We start from the raw sequence: 16,494 nt of genomic DNA, 5'->3' as shown, positions 1-16,494 counted from the left end.
GAAACCTTTGCTCCAGTTGCAAAGTTAAACACCGTCAGAGTCTTATTGTCCCTTGCAGCTAATTTGGATTGGCCACTACACCAGTTTGATGTAAAGAATGCTTTTCTACATGGCGAACTCACGGAGGAGGTGTACATGGACATTCCTCCTGGATATAATACTACTGAGACTGGAACAGTTTGCAGGTTACAAAAAGCATTGTATGGATTGAAACAATCACCACGTGCATGGTTTGGACGGTTCACCATGGCAATGAAGAACAATGGTTTCAAACAATGCAACTCAGATCATACTCTGTTCTTGAAACATCGAAAAGGGAAGGTAACAGCATTAATAATCTATGTTGATGATATGATTATTACTGGGAATGATAAACAGGAAATATCACAGCTACAAGACTATCTGGCTACGGAGTTTGAGATGAAGGATCTAGGTGGACTCAAGTATTTCTTGGGAATTGAGGTGGCTCGATCGCAGCAAGGCATATTTCTCTCTCAAAGGAAATATGTCTTAGACTTGTTGACAGACACAGGAATGCTAGATTGTAAACCTGTGGACACTCCTATTGTTTAGAATCATCATCTTGGAGAATATCCGGATCAAGTTCTAACTAACAAAGAAAGATACCAAAGGTTAGTGGGAAGATTGATCTATTTGTCACATACTCGACCAGACATTGCTTATGCGGTGGGCGTTGTCAGTCAATTTATGCACTCTCCAAGTGAAGACCATATGAATGCAGTTCTTCGGATACTTAGATATTTGAAGTCTGCACCTGAAAAAGGACTTATGTTCTCAAAGCATGGTCATCTAAATATTGATGGTTATTCAGATGCAGATTGGGCAGGTAATGTAACAGATAGAAAATCCACATCGGGTTACTTCACATTCGTGGGAGGTAATTTGGTGACATGGAGAAGCAAAAAACAGAATGTAGTAGCTTTATCCAGTTCAGAAGCCGAGTTCAGAGGCATGACTAAAGGGATTTGTGAACTTCTTTGGTTAAGAAAGTTGCTTACTGAACTTGGGTATAAACCTACATCCACAATGAATCTCTTTTGTGACAACAAGGCTGCTATAGCCATTGCACAGAATCCGGTTCAACATGATCGTACTAAACATGTTGAGGTGGATCGACACTTCATCAAACAAAAGCTTGAGGCTAAAGTGTTTCAGTTTCCTTTTGTGAAATCCGAGGATCAATTGGCGGATATGTTGACAAAGGCGATTTTCAGTAAAGCATTCCACAATTCACTAGATCAGTTGGGCATTGGCGACATCTATGCACCAATGTGAGGGGGAGTGTTGGCGTGACTTGTGGATATTGACTTACTTTCCTTACACACCAAGAATTCCTATTATAATTGTAATTGATTTACTTTAATTCCTGATTTCCTACTGCAAATAGATTTAGGAATTTATTATTTACTTGCTCATTCAGGTTTTGTTGTATTATAAATATGACCTCCTACAAGGAGAAGAATACACAGAAAATTCCCACAAACAAATATTCTCTCATAGTTTTTCATATTATCTCATATGATTCAAAAGGCTGCTAATACTAACTACTTGCAAGGGCTCAAAATCTGTCACTCCTCGGACCCGGCAGTTGGTGGAAACTCCGCACCTGGTGCGTGAGAAAGTAAAATAAAATAAAAAGAAGCTGAAACATGAATTTAAAATAAACTTCTCTTATAAAAATAGATCCAAAATCTTACAACTTTACAATAAATAAATAAAGCTCTATCACTCTCATCTAATTCAGCCTCAACCAATTTAGTCCTTGTCTTGCCCACTAATTTATCTGAAAAATTAAATAGGTGAGGGATGAGCAACCACCGCTCAGTGAGAGTCAAGCAATGCCGTTTTACACACTCTAGAAAATATCATGAAAAGATACACCAATCCAAATCATATCACATCATCCCTTCATATCTCAGTTATCCTTCATAGCATGTAACCAACCACGTGACTTCTATGGGCCTTACTGCCCTATGTCCTTGTGTGGTACATCTATCCCTCGGATACCCCAACATTGAAGTTCTCATGTTCCATGAATAATACATACTTCACAAATATTCCAATCAATATATATATATATATATATATTGTGAATGATTGCTCTAAATTAGACATGCTTGACTTGAAATAAAGAGATATTTATAAATAGAACAAATCCATGATAATTCATGGTTTTCATATTTTATCACAAAATTACAACTTTTAGAACACATTACATAAACCACTCACCTTGATAATGAGAGCCCTTAAAATAAATTGGCAAGACAACCCATCTACCTATCTTCATGTACTATCATCCAAACCAAGCTCCAAGAGTTTAATCACCACTCTCTCTCCTTCTTTCTAATTTCTCATGTTTTGAAACTATAAGGTTATGCTCCTATTTATATAGTGTTTATAGGGATGGAATAAACTTCAATATTAAAATAATAAGAACATCCAAGTTTATTTTAAAGATAATATCGTCCAAATTTATCCAAAAAATAAATATCTTCTTTTATCTGTTTAAAATACGGGTATTCACAAAATCAGTAAACAAGGACCAACTCTCTCCCACCTCTTATTCCCTGATAACTCCGTATTCTTCCTCAAAGCCACGTATAGTAACGGCCACAATATGATGCACCTCTTAAATGCCAATTGCACAGCCTCTGGTCAGACCATAAGCATGGCAAAATCCTACATTTTTTTGGGCCAGAATACTCCTTTAGGGCTGAGAAGTAACATATGCTTTATATTTGGTGTTAAGGGCAGTTGAGGATCCAAGGAAATATTTGGGGCTGCCAACATCTTGGGGCCGTGTAAAAGGGGAGGCAGGCGGGGCGTGACATTATGATTAAAGCCGTGGCACTTGCCATCCCAACATATCCCATGAATGTCTTCAAGTTCCCCACCTCTTTATGTAAAGTAATTGATGCCTTGCTTGCCAAATTTTGGTGGGGCCAGAAGGAAGATGAAACAAAAGTTCATTGGGTTAGTTGGAAATCTCTGGGCATATCAAAAATTGAGGGAGGTATGGGATTCAGGAGTTTGCAAGAGTTCAACCTAGCTTTTTTGGCAAAACAAAGATGGAGGATCCCGGATAAACCTAATTCACTGTGGGTTCGTGTGCTAAAAGGCAGATATTTCCCTAATGGGGATTTTAGAGATGCTGTGAAGGGTAGTAGGGCCTCCGAAATTTTATGTGGAGAGCCCTCCGAAACTGCTAGGCTACCTCATAAAATTTGTTTAAAAGAAAAATTGGTCGGTCTCCTCTTTGCCAAATTTGCTCCACACACCCAGAAACCATTGAGCACATTTTGTTACTTTACCCGTGGGTGCAGGGGTTTGTTCAGGGGCAACTTAAACTATAGAATCAACCACTTGGCATTGGCTCCATGAAATCTGTTCTTCCCAAGCTAGTTGGATCTCGTCCTTGTCCCTCTTTTAGCTTATTCATATGGCTGTACTGGAATCTCTTTGTCTGCTAATGTTTGTTGGGGCACCCTCATATTTCCTTTGTGGATTTGGGCCCTTTGTTGATGTTCTTCTCTTTGCGGTTTCTCCATCTATTCTCCAGATTGGCCTCATGCACGCACTACACATGGTGCCCACGTGGGTAGGTGAGGTTTCAGTGTGTGACGCGTTTGTTGCCATGCCATTTGCATGTATGCAATGCCAATGCCTTCTGAATTTGTGTGATTCTAACTATTTGCGTCATGAATTTTAATTTAGTTATGAGCCCACTAATCTTTGGGAGTGTTCAATTTGTCTTCTACTGTCAAATTTGTTACGAGCCCATTGAACCTGTAAACACAGTCTTCCATGTTCTTAATCATGATTAGGGTTTTTTTTTTTTTTTTTTTTTCATGTCTGCGTTGAATTAAATTAAATATAAAACCATATTGACAAATACTAGTCTTGGAGAGCAAAGAAGAACATATACGATAAAACCCTAAAAATAAAACAAATTTTAAAAAGAAAATAAATTTTTTATTTTACTCTCCATATTCTTTCCATCTTCCTGACCTCAACAAATTCAGCGAGCATTGATCTACCCATCCCAATCCTTTGAAAAGTTTTTTTTTAAAAAAAATTCAAATCAAATTCTCAACTCCACCTTTAATATTGTGTCAGGGTTGGTAGGTGTTGATAATAGAGGCCAAATTGTCCTTTAATTTTATTCCATTTTAAAGATTTTTTTAGTCTGATTAACCCACATACGGGTCCTTATTCCATATAACATCACTTCAATTAAAAATCCATTGTAGTCTTGTTGGTTGTATGTTGTTGTGGTGGTGTTGTCGTGGTCGTGAAGCCACCAGTACGGCTAAGGGGTTGATGAGAATATTAATATGGTAGGGTAAGGTCGTGATGTTGAAAACACATGAAGAAGATGAAGAATGTTTTTTTTTTTTTTTTGGGTTAAAATTTTTATGTTTTTAACTTGGAGTTGATGGTGTTTAGTCGAATTAATAATTAAAGGGTATTTTAGGAATAATGGTGGGTGGAAAAGTAGGATTTTAATTTTTCAAATTTACATAGTGGTTGAGAAAATAGGACAGGTGAGTGGAAATAGCAGCACTCTAGTTGGAAATAGCAGGACAAATGTTATATATATACAGAGTGAGCAAATTGTTGACACAAAGACGGTTCTAGTTGTGTTGGTTTGTAGGGCCTCAACTTCTATTCAGGACTCGACTTCAAAACCTGCTTGTGTTAAAGGCTTGTCTGATGTCAACACCAACATTCAATATCCCATCTACTTTCACAACCACAAACTGAAATAATAAATACCCGATCACAATGAATTAGTCAGTAATTATGCTCAGATATTCAATTTCGCAAAAATAATGCATCCAACTAAGTCAACCAAAATAATTGCATCAAATTAATGATGTTCTTGGAATATTGATACAAAATAAATTAGGTGTTAAAAAATATTTAATATCTGAGTATGACCTATGATGACAAAGACTCATCGTCACAATCATGGTGATTATTCAAAAGGTGTAACATCTCTGACCCAATGTAATCGATTTAATCCAATTTAATTCTTTTGTGAAATTTCAATTTTGTCCTTGGGAGTAGGGGTACTTTGATCACTTGAAGAAAAAAAAATATTTATTATATGGCATTACATAATGGTGTAAGTTTGTGTTAGCTTATATGAGGCCCCAATTTAAAGTTTGTACAGGGCCTTCAAAATCTCAAGACCGGCCCTGAAGATGAATAGTTGGACTGGATAATTTTCCAAGTTATGCTGAAAATGACTATTAATATTATATTGTTTTATTTGGTTATTATGGTGGTAATTGCTTCGACTTGGAAAATGACTAACATGTGAAAATTGTTAAATGATTCATACACGTGGCTCTATATATATATATATATATACACATATATATTGCAGTCCAAAAAAAACTTAACTATCAGATTTGATTTGGAAAATGACTAACATGTGAAAATTGTTAAATGATTCATACACGTGGCTCTATATATATATATATATACATATATATATTGCAGTCCAAAAAAAACTTAAATATCAGATTTGATTTGGAAAATGACTAACATGTGAAAATTGTTAAATGATTCATACACGTGGCTCTATATATATATATATATACATATATATTGCAGTCTCAATCTCTTGGACTACAAGGGTCTAAGAAATTTGTGGTCACTCACCGTTGGATGTTAATCTAACGGTTTACTCACTCTTGCACTCATTTTAATAAACTTTTTTGAACCGTTAAATTAATATCCAACGATGAATGACCACAATCTCTTGGACTCCTATGGTCCAAGAGATCGGGACTGATATATATTGAAAGATAAGCTAATCATGAAATATTTTAAAAATTAAAAATAATAAAAGCTTTTGACTTTTTCATTTTTCTTTTACTAAACCCCCCATGTTAATTTTTCATTATATTTTTTTGACAGTAAGTAGTGTAAGAATCAGTAGAGTTTGACAAATGTTGTTAGAAGTATATATCAAAGACCAAATACAATTTTTGTGCCGCGGCATAAGTTGGAAAAAAAAATCAAGTAAAAATAATTCAAATTAAATGAGTTGGTATTTGGGCCTGAGTACGGGCACTGCCCGAGCCCAGGTACGGTTCATTTCAATATGGATTTAGGTTTTGGGTCGTGTTGGAATCAATGATTTTATTAAATGAGCCAGCACGATGTGGCCCGATAAACAAATAGCTATAGGGATGAGTTCGGGGAATTTTTCGGGTTTGATATTTGGGGAGGGGTGGAGTTAGTATTCTAATCACCAACCCGAACCCTCCCCGTTTAGATTTTATATATATAAATTCATATAAATATATTATTAAGATGTGTGGTGGTGGTGCTAGTACCTCTATAATGATGATCAATCTTGGACATATAGTTTTGACATGTATTAATATAATTTTCTAAATAATCTAGATTTTTAATTAAATTCCATTAAATTGATACAAATCTTGTGCTCATGGTGTTTTTTAATCGTTCAATAATATCACATATTTGTAGGGATGACACTGGGTCGAATCGAGGGTGAGTATATCCAGTGGCGGATCCAGGAATTTCCATTCCGGGAGTCAACATGTAAAAGGTTAAAAAAAATTCTATACAAAATAGACCCATTGAAATGAAACGATAATATTCTAATTCATAGTTAATAGATAAAATCGTACAAAATACTTATGTTTATTATCAAAGAGAACTACATCAACTTCAAAAAAAAAAAACAAACAAACAAACAAACAAACTAGAAATATCTCTAAGAATGTGATAATAAACCAAAAAATTAAAACAATCCTCTTTACCTCCCAAAGCGTCTCGTCCTATTCGACATAAAAGATGTTATATATTAGCGCAATCCTGCTCATTTTAGGGCATTTACGTCATTTTTGAAGTATGTCGTCGTTTTGATTTTGGACTTTTTCTGCATTCCTTTTGGGCTCTAACTCTCAAACTTTGGACCCTTATGAGTATTATCTTAGGGGAAGCTTATTTAAGTAAATATTTCTTCAATACATAAGAGTCAGGTTATTCTTGTAAAGCTCTTCGTGAATTGAACATCTAATTTTTTTTTTACCTAAATTGACTTTATGTCCCTTCATGCATTCATATCATACATGAAAAATTATTTCTATGTAAAAATATTGGCCAAGTATGAAAAATGGTTTTTCAGAATACTCATTTTCTCAAGATAATTTTTGGCAGCTTTTATTCCTCACACATCAAATAAGAAAACTTGATTTTATGGGATTTTAGTATGAAGTATATATTGACTTAATGAGCCAACATTTTTACCCTAAATCGTATTTTGCACTAAAATCGATTTTTCATATTTTGATTTGGTGGGAATTTGATTTTCTAGTATTTTTATTTGAATCCAAATGGGGGTACTTTCTTATTTACATTTTAAACTTAAGTAAATTGAGTAATATAAAAATAAATGAAAGTAAAATGACAAAGACATTTATTTATAAGGCAATATAGAGGTGCGCTGTGTTGCGCCCTCTGGAGCATTTCATTAAGTAGTTTGTGAACAATTTATAGGGGAACATCTCTCGCCTCCAATGGTGAATTCCAGGCATGCCGTCCGTGAGTATATTATTCCTATCTCCATCCTTGTTAAGCATTGTACCTCAATTTCCACCTTCGTATCCGTAATATTCTAATCAATCTCTGACTTCATTAGAGAATGGGTTCCTTGACCTTCCCATTATGGAAAGAAAAGAAGAAAAAAAAAAAAGTAAAATATGAGAGACGAGGAAATTAGTGTTGTTCCGTCCATAACGGTGCCACTTAAAAAATAATAATAATAAGAGCTTGAGAGAATCAATTTTATGTAGCATATTAGGACGTGAGACTATTTAAATAATTTAAAATTTTAAAAAATGCTTCATATATAGTCACATCAACCGTCTTTGGGAGCAAGGGATCGAATCATAATAACATAAACAATGGAGTTACCCATAGATTTCGCCCTAGTAACCTATCAACAGTACCTAGTTTTGTTTGATGCACACCGTACAGTCTAATATGATATATTATTGCTACATCATCGACCCAAATTATTAATTAGATTAATTTTAGTTTGAGTGGACTTGGAAGAGTATAGTTTAATGATATTTTGAAGACAATGAGACAATTATGATTTGCAAGAAAGACAAAAGGCAAAAAAGTGAAGTGGAAAAGATTTGGAGGAAAGTAACAAAGATATAGGCAGGTAGACTGAGTGAAAGTTGCGTAGTTGACACACGCGAGGTACCAAATCAACCAACCGTCTTCAAGAGACTTCTTCTGAGTCTTCCGCTTTATTTCAGTTGTCAAAGAAAGAGAGGTGCGATGTTTTCTCTGTTTGGTCTTGTTGAGCCCTGTTTGCTTACTGGTAGGTAAAACGTGCTCAACGACACAAGCGATATGCGGTGGTGGAACCTCAACCTCCCGCTGATTTGCGGCACCAATTCAGGCCCATTGTGGATGAGAAAGGGACTTTCTAGCTATTCATATTCTATTGCTTTTCTCAAAAAACCAGAACCTACTTATAACTGTTTAAAATTGAATACATTAAACATGGAAAAGTCAAAGAAGCAATATAATACGAGATCACAACGTTATTGTACGGACTTATACCTCTAGTGGCAATAAAAATAAACGCTTATGACAAGAGTTTAACTTTTGCCCTTTTTTTTTATTGAATACGAAGAATGTGGAAGGCAAATAAATTATTCGGGTAACCTAGGCTCAAAAGTTTGAAATATTAGTAAAATACTTGTCGCTCAAATGTATAAAAGTATTTACACCTGAGATTGATCGTGTACTCGATTCTCCCATCCCCGATATCATCTCTACAGAAAATAAAACACAAAGTTTGGATTATTAGTCCAGTGAAATAAGGTATAATTGGAAGTGGTTCCAACACAACTTCCAGAAACTGAGTTAGTAATTGGAATGCAACTAATAAACATGTGCCCTTAATCTATCTACCATGCTTAGGGGCCTCTTTGTTTAGGGTAGCCAAATGTGTGATTAATTATTAATTTTTAGACCAAAAACATAAAACAAATTAGTTTCTAGCACAAGGCATTTAAAGGGCTATAGTTAGGCACATATGAAAATGAAAAATGAAGAACACAAGTCTTGTAGCTGGCACTGTTTGAAACTCTGAAAGGACGGGTAGGGTTGTAGCTTAAATCCCATGCATGCTCACCCTCCAGTCAAACCTTCCTTGTATGAGAAGTCCGGTGAGTGAGAAGGTCACATGGACAACAGAACCAACATCACACAAAATCAACACAAACACATTCTCCACTCTCTCTAACACGCACTCTCTCTAACACGCACACACACTCTCTCTAGTTGGAAAGAAGTTCCCCTTGAAATGTCTCTATAAGCACCCCCCAACTACTAATTTGGCTACACTACTATAAAAGCGACATTACCAATACACCATTAAACCATTGCTTCATCAATCCACCATAAGAAAAGAGTATAGGCTTGCACTTTTAGTGTAAAAAAGCTATTAAAGAAAGCTAGCCAAGAGTTCAGAGCTTACAAAGAGCCGGCTGCCAAAATGGTGAGCTCTGATTCAGTGAACTCAAGAGTTGAGACCTTGTCCAGCAGTGGAATTGCAACAATCCCAAAGGAGTACATCAGACCCAAGGAAGAGCTCATAAACATCGGTGACATCTTCGAACAGGAGAAGAGCACTGATGGGCCTCAAGTTCCCACCATTGATTTGAAGGAGATAGACTCTGAGAACGAAAATGTGAGAGAGAGATGCAGGGAGGAGTTGAAGAAGGCAGCAGTGGACTGGGGTGTCATGCACCTTGTGAACCATGGCATCTCCGATGAGCTCATGGACCGTGTCAGAAAGGCCGGGAAGGCCTTTTTCGATCTTCCCATTGAGCAAAAGGAGAAGTATGCCAATGACCAGGCCTCTGGCAAAATTCAGGGCTATGGAAGCAAGCTTGCAAACAATGCTTCTGGGCAGCTTGAGTGGGAGGACTACTTCTTCCACCTTGTATACCCTGAGGACAAGCGTGACTTGTCCATTTGGCCTCAAACACCTGCTGATTACATGTAAGTACTCAAGGGAAAAAAAAAAAAAAATTTCTTATCATGCTTAATTGAATGAAAATTTTGAAAATATCCTAGAAAATAACACAACATTCTTTAACGAATTATCAATTGTTTACATAACTTTCTTTTCATAGATATCAATATTCTGTCTTATCAACAATTTTGTTTTTTCAGACGCTCAATATTTCTGTTAACATAGATAGTTAATACCTTTGCAGTGAGGCTACCGCCGAGTATGCTAAGGAACTGAGGGCGCTAGCAACCAAGGTACTGCGCGTGCTGTCACTTGGGTTGGGATTGGAAGAAGGGAGGCTGGAGAAGGAAGTTGGGGGGCTTGAGGAGCTTCTCTTGCAAATGAAAATCAACTACTACCCACTTTGCCCTCAGCCAGAGCTTGCACTTGGTGTTGAAGCTCACACTGATGTCAGTGCACTCACCTTCATACTCCACAACATGGTTCCTGGCCTGCAGCTTTTCTATGAAGGCAAGTGGGTCACTGCTAAGTGTGTTCCAAATTCCATTGTCATGCATATTGGGGACACCATTGAGATTTTGAGCAATGGTAAGTACAAAAGCATTCTTCACAGAGGAATGGTGAACAAGGAGAAGGTGAGGATTTCATGGGCAGTTTTCTGTGAGCCACCAAAGGAGAAGATCATCCTTAAGCCGCTCCCGGAAACTGTGTCGGAGACTGAGCCGCCAATCTTCCCACCAAGAACTTTTGCTGAGCACATTCAGCAGAAGTTGTTCAAGAAGAGTCAAGAAGCTCTGCTCAACAAGTGAAGCTGCTTATATTAGTTATCATATTATTGTGGAATTATCGTACTTATGAAGCCATTTATGGCTTAGTTTGGATGATATATCTTGGTTGCCATGTATCTGCTCTTCTAGCTACTGTCTACCTGCTTTGTTGAATAATATTTATTTCATTTCCCTTATACCTGTGATTAATGGCTATTTCTAGTCCAGATCTCATTATATGGGTGGTTTCATTTTTCTTATTTTATGTAACTTGGCATCTTCAAGTTTGGTATATATAAGTGCTTCATATTGTTTATTAAGCTGGAAAATTTACAAATGAGATTGCACCTAGGCAACCATAATGCAATCCATTTTAATATTTTCGAAAGATTAAAAAGTCTTTTTTCATTCTTTCTTAACTAATGAGAACAATTTCGAAAGTTACCCATAGATTTTCAATACACTGTTTCAATTCTATTTCGAATACATTTTACCCTTAGCTTTATTATAAAATCTATCATAATGGACTCTAAACGAATTTACTGGATATTAAGTGAGCTAATAAAATTGACACAATTTTCATAATAAATAAATAAATGGACACAAATTTGTTCAGAGACATCCCCTGGCATATTATAATGACACAAACATACTACGTTTCTAACTAGTTCTTGATGTGGCCAAAAGAATAATATTGTGAGAACTGAGGTACGATAAAAATTTAAGAGCAAAGTTGAGGACAGTCGCTCACGCGTATTGGCGACTGTACGGATGCTGACCCACAATGGGACAGAAATCCATCCACAACTTACGTAGTCAAACTCAAGGCCAATATCAACTCAACTCAACTAGTTACGTACAAGGGCGGTTTTTGAATTAAACCACCAGTCTATGGCATCGTCTCAACCAAATTCTGGCGGGACAGACGATTTGAGTTCAAAGCATTTATATAAAGTGAAATTCAAATTTGATGTTTTTTATTTCACATTGGAGATACTCCTACCATTCCACATCATTATAACATTTAAAGTTTTGACTGGACTTTCCAAAAAAGTTACTTTGCGTCGATGGAGTATTCTCTCTCTTTATTCAGTTACCAAACCCTGCTTTTTGACTGACGGTTAACCTTACTAATTTTTGTCATTTACCACCTGCAACCAAGTTCAATATGTAATCATAAGCAACCATGGAGTTTTCCACGTCTTTTCATAATATACGGACAATTACTCAAAAGTATATGACGTGAAATAATATATTCCATCAAAACATCATACGCAGTAATAAATATTGCTAAACAAAATTAACCCAAGTGATAGTTTTCTTTTAGACATCTGTTACATAACTCAGAAAACTGTTTTCATTCTTTCCTCAACGATCCATTAGCATATCCCTTCGAGCACTTTTTTCGTTATAATTATTATATAAGTGTTTTTTGTATTGTAATACCATATATGCTAGCATATGTAACAATAAGGAAGAAAGAGCTGAATGATGAATATAATTTCACAAATTATAACTGGACAACCAGAAAAAACAAAGCTTTCCTCATCTCATAACGTTAAGCGACCGATTTAAAGCGCACAAATGATGAGCAAACAATTAAGATATTATATATATGGATGGGGCAAGTTACCTTAAATATACTTGTGATATAACGAGAACATGATGGTATGCTTGATCATGGAGCTGAAAGAAAGTTACGATTTCCAATCCCAAAACTTATTGGCAATGGAGGAGCATCCCAAATATCTTAATAAAACACAAACTTCGCATATATACAGAGACATGTTATATTCAACAGCTCTTGCAAAACTTTCAGCCACATTAAGTGCCTGGAAGGTCGAATATCTACGGGGATATAAACACATCACACCAAAATTTTACAAAGGATATCAGTTCTCCCAGCACCTTATTTGAAGTCAGCTGGCTGATCATAAGTTTTTGTCTATCTCTGTTGGAGCTCAGACGTATCAATGCTTCTCCCATCACTCACCTGTGTATTTACACACCAAATATGAGGTAATGATGGAGAAATGTTCTCTTGTCAGACTGCTTTGCTTTGCAATGGTAGTCGAAATTTGCAATCTGACAATATAAGTATTTGTCTGGTAGCATAAGTACTCTTCTAAGAGAACTTTAGCCATGGTTGATAGATAAGATACTTTTTACACAAGCGATATTATAAAGGAGGGGGACTCAAAAACAGAAGATCTAAAGTGCGTGAACGACTTGAGCTACAAACCCCCTTGCAGTAAAGATATTTAATTTAAGTAGCCAAGAAAAGAAAAGTGGCAAATTAAATCCCTAACTAAAGTCGAAGACTGTTGCCAATGATTCTAACCATCATGGTGACATGTTATGTTACTAGATTGTGTATCAAGACCGTTGATTAGTCGGATTATGTCCGAATTCAGTACAAAGTGCTGATTAACAGTTGTATATATATCTCGAAATTTAACACATATTATTTGAGAAAATTAACTAGCTAGCTACCGTACCTTGAGATATTCGAGGAGGAGTTGTGATCGAAGAGATGCATAAAGGTGGCCATTTCTTGTCTTCTTTGACGTTCAACATCTCTATGCATGATCTTCTTATTGCCCTTTGGGTTTTCATCATCAATTTCACCAAAAGTGATATTGGATGAAGATATTGATGCCTTGCGCTTCCGCCCAGATTTTGGCCTGCAAGTGGGATCACGACCATCTTGAGATGGAGTCGGTGGGAGTGCTTAATTTTCTTGAGTTGTGTACTTTGTGTAGGGAAGGCAGGAGATTTGGAACAGCTCATTATTTTCCATATATTTTATCCTCAACACAAGTCCTCGCAATGCAATTATTAGCCAATTACCGTCGATACTCCAACTACACCTTCTTTTGTTATTACAAATTGAGACGATGCAGGGGCCAAATGTGGGGCAAAAACAACATTAAGTCTCCTTTGTGTTTGACTGGGTATACTTGTTGAATGTGCATAAGGACTGTTAACCCCAACAGATTCCTCATGCCTTGACAAGAACACCCTTGAATTGACGCAATGTGCCCAAGCCAATCCCAAAGCTGGACTAACCCGTCTGGCTGATGTATGCAAGCACTCCAAGTTTCCCAACCTCACCCCATCTATTCCATCAGCTGGCCCAATGACATCCACCACCTGGTTGGTCAGAACCACCGCCACCCCAAACTTATTTGCCAAAGCCTTCAATTTCCCAGAAATCTTGAAAAACATTTCAGACCGGCATTTCAAATCAGCGGGTGTTCTGTCATATTGTGACCCAAACAGTGCAGCAATGGAATCAATGACAATGAGCTTTACAGGTAACCGGGTGTGACCAATGCCCATAAATGCTTCTATGTCTCGAAGCACATGGACCATTTGTTGTGCATCATGAATGGCATGAACATATATGTCTTCCAATGGGTTCAACCCTATCAAGTTGGCGTGTGATGCCTGATAATGGTTGGCTAGTTGCTGCAGTCGACGAATTGGGAAGCTGAATTCTGTGTGTATGTAGAGGGAGGACCCTCCTAGTCCGCCATGTGAGGGTGGGAGCTGAGCTCTTATTGTTAGTTGGAGACAAACTTGCGTTTTCCCAGAACCACTCTCCCCCACCAATTCTGTTATGGAGTTGCAGGGTATGCCGCCACCCATGCAGCCGTCTAGTATTGGGCATCCGATGCTTAATTTAGGGGTTGAAAGAGGAAGGACCAGGAGGTTTTGTGGTGTCATTTTTTTGAATGAGTAGTAGATGACCAAAACAAGTCCCCTTAAACCTTTCCAACTGCTCTGAACTGAACTTCTCCTTAATTGCAGTAATGGCGGTCTTTGTGTATGACACAGACAATGCCTTTCCTTGAAACTTGTTCTTCTCCGCAATCATGAGCTTTACATTTGAACCCAATCTTCAAATTCTTGCACAACAAAATTATACATATGGAAATTAGATATACAAAAAGGTTGCGTCCCTCCAATCCATGCATTCATTCAGTTATCTTTCAAAACCAACACTGTCCTCCTACTCTAATATTCACTACTCAGTACAAGGAAAAGCTGTAGAAAGGACAAAAATGAGATGAATGCAATTTGCAAATAATATACAACAATCCTTCAGGAAATTGAATGCACAGTTTGTTTGTAAACTCAAATATCTACAATAAAAAGTCCTATAAGCAATTTGACATTGAAAAGTTATCCTTCTTCCATGTATATAAAACAGATAATAAACTGCATATGAGAAGCAAGTCCTTCAAGCTTATCAAGCAATCACCACCAAATTCAATATGAAATAATCATAAACTGCATAATGGAAGCAAAAACCGATCATTCAATCACAGATACCAAAACAGATAATTCAATCATAATGGAAACAAAAACAGATCATTCATTCTTAATGGAAACACTAAGGCCATCACAGAAACCAGAAGCCAAAGCAGAAACCCATCAATGGCTCAAAGAATTCTGGTGGGGCATACGATTTGAGTTCAAAGTAATTACATCAATAATAAGGTGTGATTAGAATAGTACTCTATGACTTTAGACTACAACCCTAACTTGCCATTCCACATTTTCGTAACATTTAATTATAAGATTAAAGTTATGACTGGACTTTGGACCCAAAAAAGATCTTTGGGTCTGGAGTATTCTTTCTGTTCATTGATTTTTCAAACTCTGCTTTTTGATTCATCACTAATTTTGGTCATTTATCACCTGCAATTGCACTCTACTGGCAAGTTGAATATTTGATTGGGAAACTTTTACTTTTGCATTTCTAATAATATATTTCCATGTAATTTTTTATTTATTCATTTAAGTTCTAACTTCCTAGAATATGAACACATAAACAAACATTTCTTTCATTCACACATAACACCACCTCAAGCAGAAATTTTCCTACTGTAACTTCATTTTCTTATTTTATATAAAAACCCCCAAAAGGGAAATGTTCATCCTAAACCCCTTGTTTGGCTTTCTCATGAACCAAAGAGCCAGACACAGCTAAACCCCCACAACGCGTACATACGCAAGCAAAAAATAAATGCACACACTCAAATTTGTACATATGCATCATTAAGACAATTACAAATTATGTACCTTGGCCTAAAGCGTCTGCTATCGCCATTGTTTGGAGCTCGAAAAGTCTCCCAGAGCCTTCTGCCGTTTTGAGGAGTCAAATTTGCTGAACACAGACGCCAGGTCTAATTTGAGAGTAGCTGGGGATTTTGGGTTGGGCTTTTATCAACTTCGTAGCTAGCTTCAAGGTTCTGAAGCTTTCTTGAGAGTTTGAGCTTCTGGATCGATATGGTTCGACCCATATTCGTAAACAGAGCAAAATATATATTTATTTTGGCCCATAATCAAATAAATAATATTAGATTATTGTAATTGATGTTATCTTCAATTTTTGAGTTTAGTATTAAATTGTTAAAACTGATAAGGGTATATTTCAAATTTAAAGGCAACGGTGGAGAAAATGATTTCTCTTAATAATAACGAACTTTTGAATTAATGATATTTCTCTTACATACAGTGAAATATGTTCTAAGTTCGAACTCCAAATTATCAAACACTTGTCATTGTTATAAGCATTTACTAATTTCAAATTATAAAATATTTTATGGGAGGAAAAAAAAATGTTGAGTGCTTTTACAGTTTGACTATAAGGTA

The 16,494-nt window shown here is 36.4% G+C and overlaps 2 protein-coding genes across 4 annotated transcripts; one reads left to right on the top strand and one right to left on the bottom strand.

Moving 5' to 3' along the window:
* The first annotated feature begins 9,315 nt into the window (after positions 1 to 9,315).
* Positions 9,316 to 11,146, top strand: LOC117626968 (leucoanthocyanidin dioxygenase). Its single transcript, XM_034358819.1, has 2 exons — positions 9,316 to 10,089; positions 10,308 to 11,146. The coding sequence occupies exons 1-2, from the start codon at positions 9,581 to 9,583 to the stop codon at positions 10,870 to 10,872; spliced, it is 1,074 nt and encodes a 357-aa protein (XP_034214710.1). The 5' UTR covers positions 9,316 to 9,580; the 3' UTR covers positions 10,873 to 11,146.
* A 1,272-nt stretch (positions 11,147 to 12,418) lies between these two features.
* LOC117626911 (DNA repair protein XRCC3 homolog) lies at positions 12,419 to 16,126 on the bottom strand. Of its 3 annotated transcripts, none has more exons than XM_034358711.1 (3): positions 15,922 to 16,126; positions 13,329 to 14,741; positions 12,419 to 12,915 (listed from the first exon to the last, which is right to left on the bottom strand). In XM_034358711.1, the coding sequence occupies exon 2, from the start codon at positions 14,557 to 14,559 to the stop codon at positions 13,669 to 13,671; it is 891 nt and encodes a 296-aa protein (XP_034214602.1). In that variant the 5' UTR covers positions 14,560 to 14,741; positions 15,922 to 16,126; the 3' UTR covers positions 12,419 to 12,915; positions 13,329 to 13,668. The 3 variants fall into 3 exon arrangements, with proteins under 3 accessions (XP_034214602.1, XP_034214600.1, XP_034214601.1); XM_034358709.1 differs by having other exon boundaries at positions 12,419 to 12,823; XM_034358710.1 differs by having other exon boundaries at positions 12,419 to 12,823; positions 13,329 to 14,732.
* Between the last annotated feature and the right edge of the window lie 368 nt (positions 16,127 to 16,494).

The sequence above is a fragment of the Prunus dulcis genome, chromosome 5 (genome assembly GCF_902201215.1).
Source record: "Prunus dulcis chromosome 5, ALMONDv2, whole genome shotgun sequence".
Classification (NCBI taxonomy): Eukaryota; Viridiplantae; Streptophyta; class Magnoliopsida; order Rosales; family Rosaceae; genus Prunus; species Prunus dulcis.
The sequence above is the reverse complement of the archived record's forward strand: the minus strand, read 5'-3'. Positions and strand labels throughout refer to the sequence as shown.

Bases quoted from the DNA above. Each gene is read 5' to 3' on its own strand.
- LOC117626911 (XM_034358711.1), bottom strand. From the start codon at position 14,559: ATGACACCACAAAACCTCCTGGTCCTTCCTCTTTCAACCCCTAAATTA.
- LOC117626968 (XM_034358819.1), top strand. From the start codon at position 9,581: ATGGTGAGCTCTGATTCAGTGAACTCAAGAGTTGAGACCTTGTCCAGC. The intron at 10,090-10,307 runs GTAAGTACTCAA...ATACCTTTGCAG, and splicing joins CAAACACCTGCTGATTACAT to TGAGGCTACCGCCGAGTATG.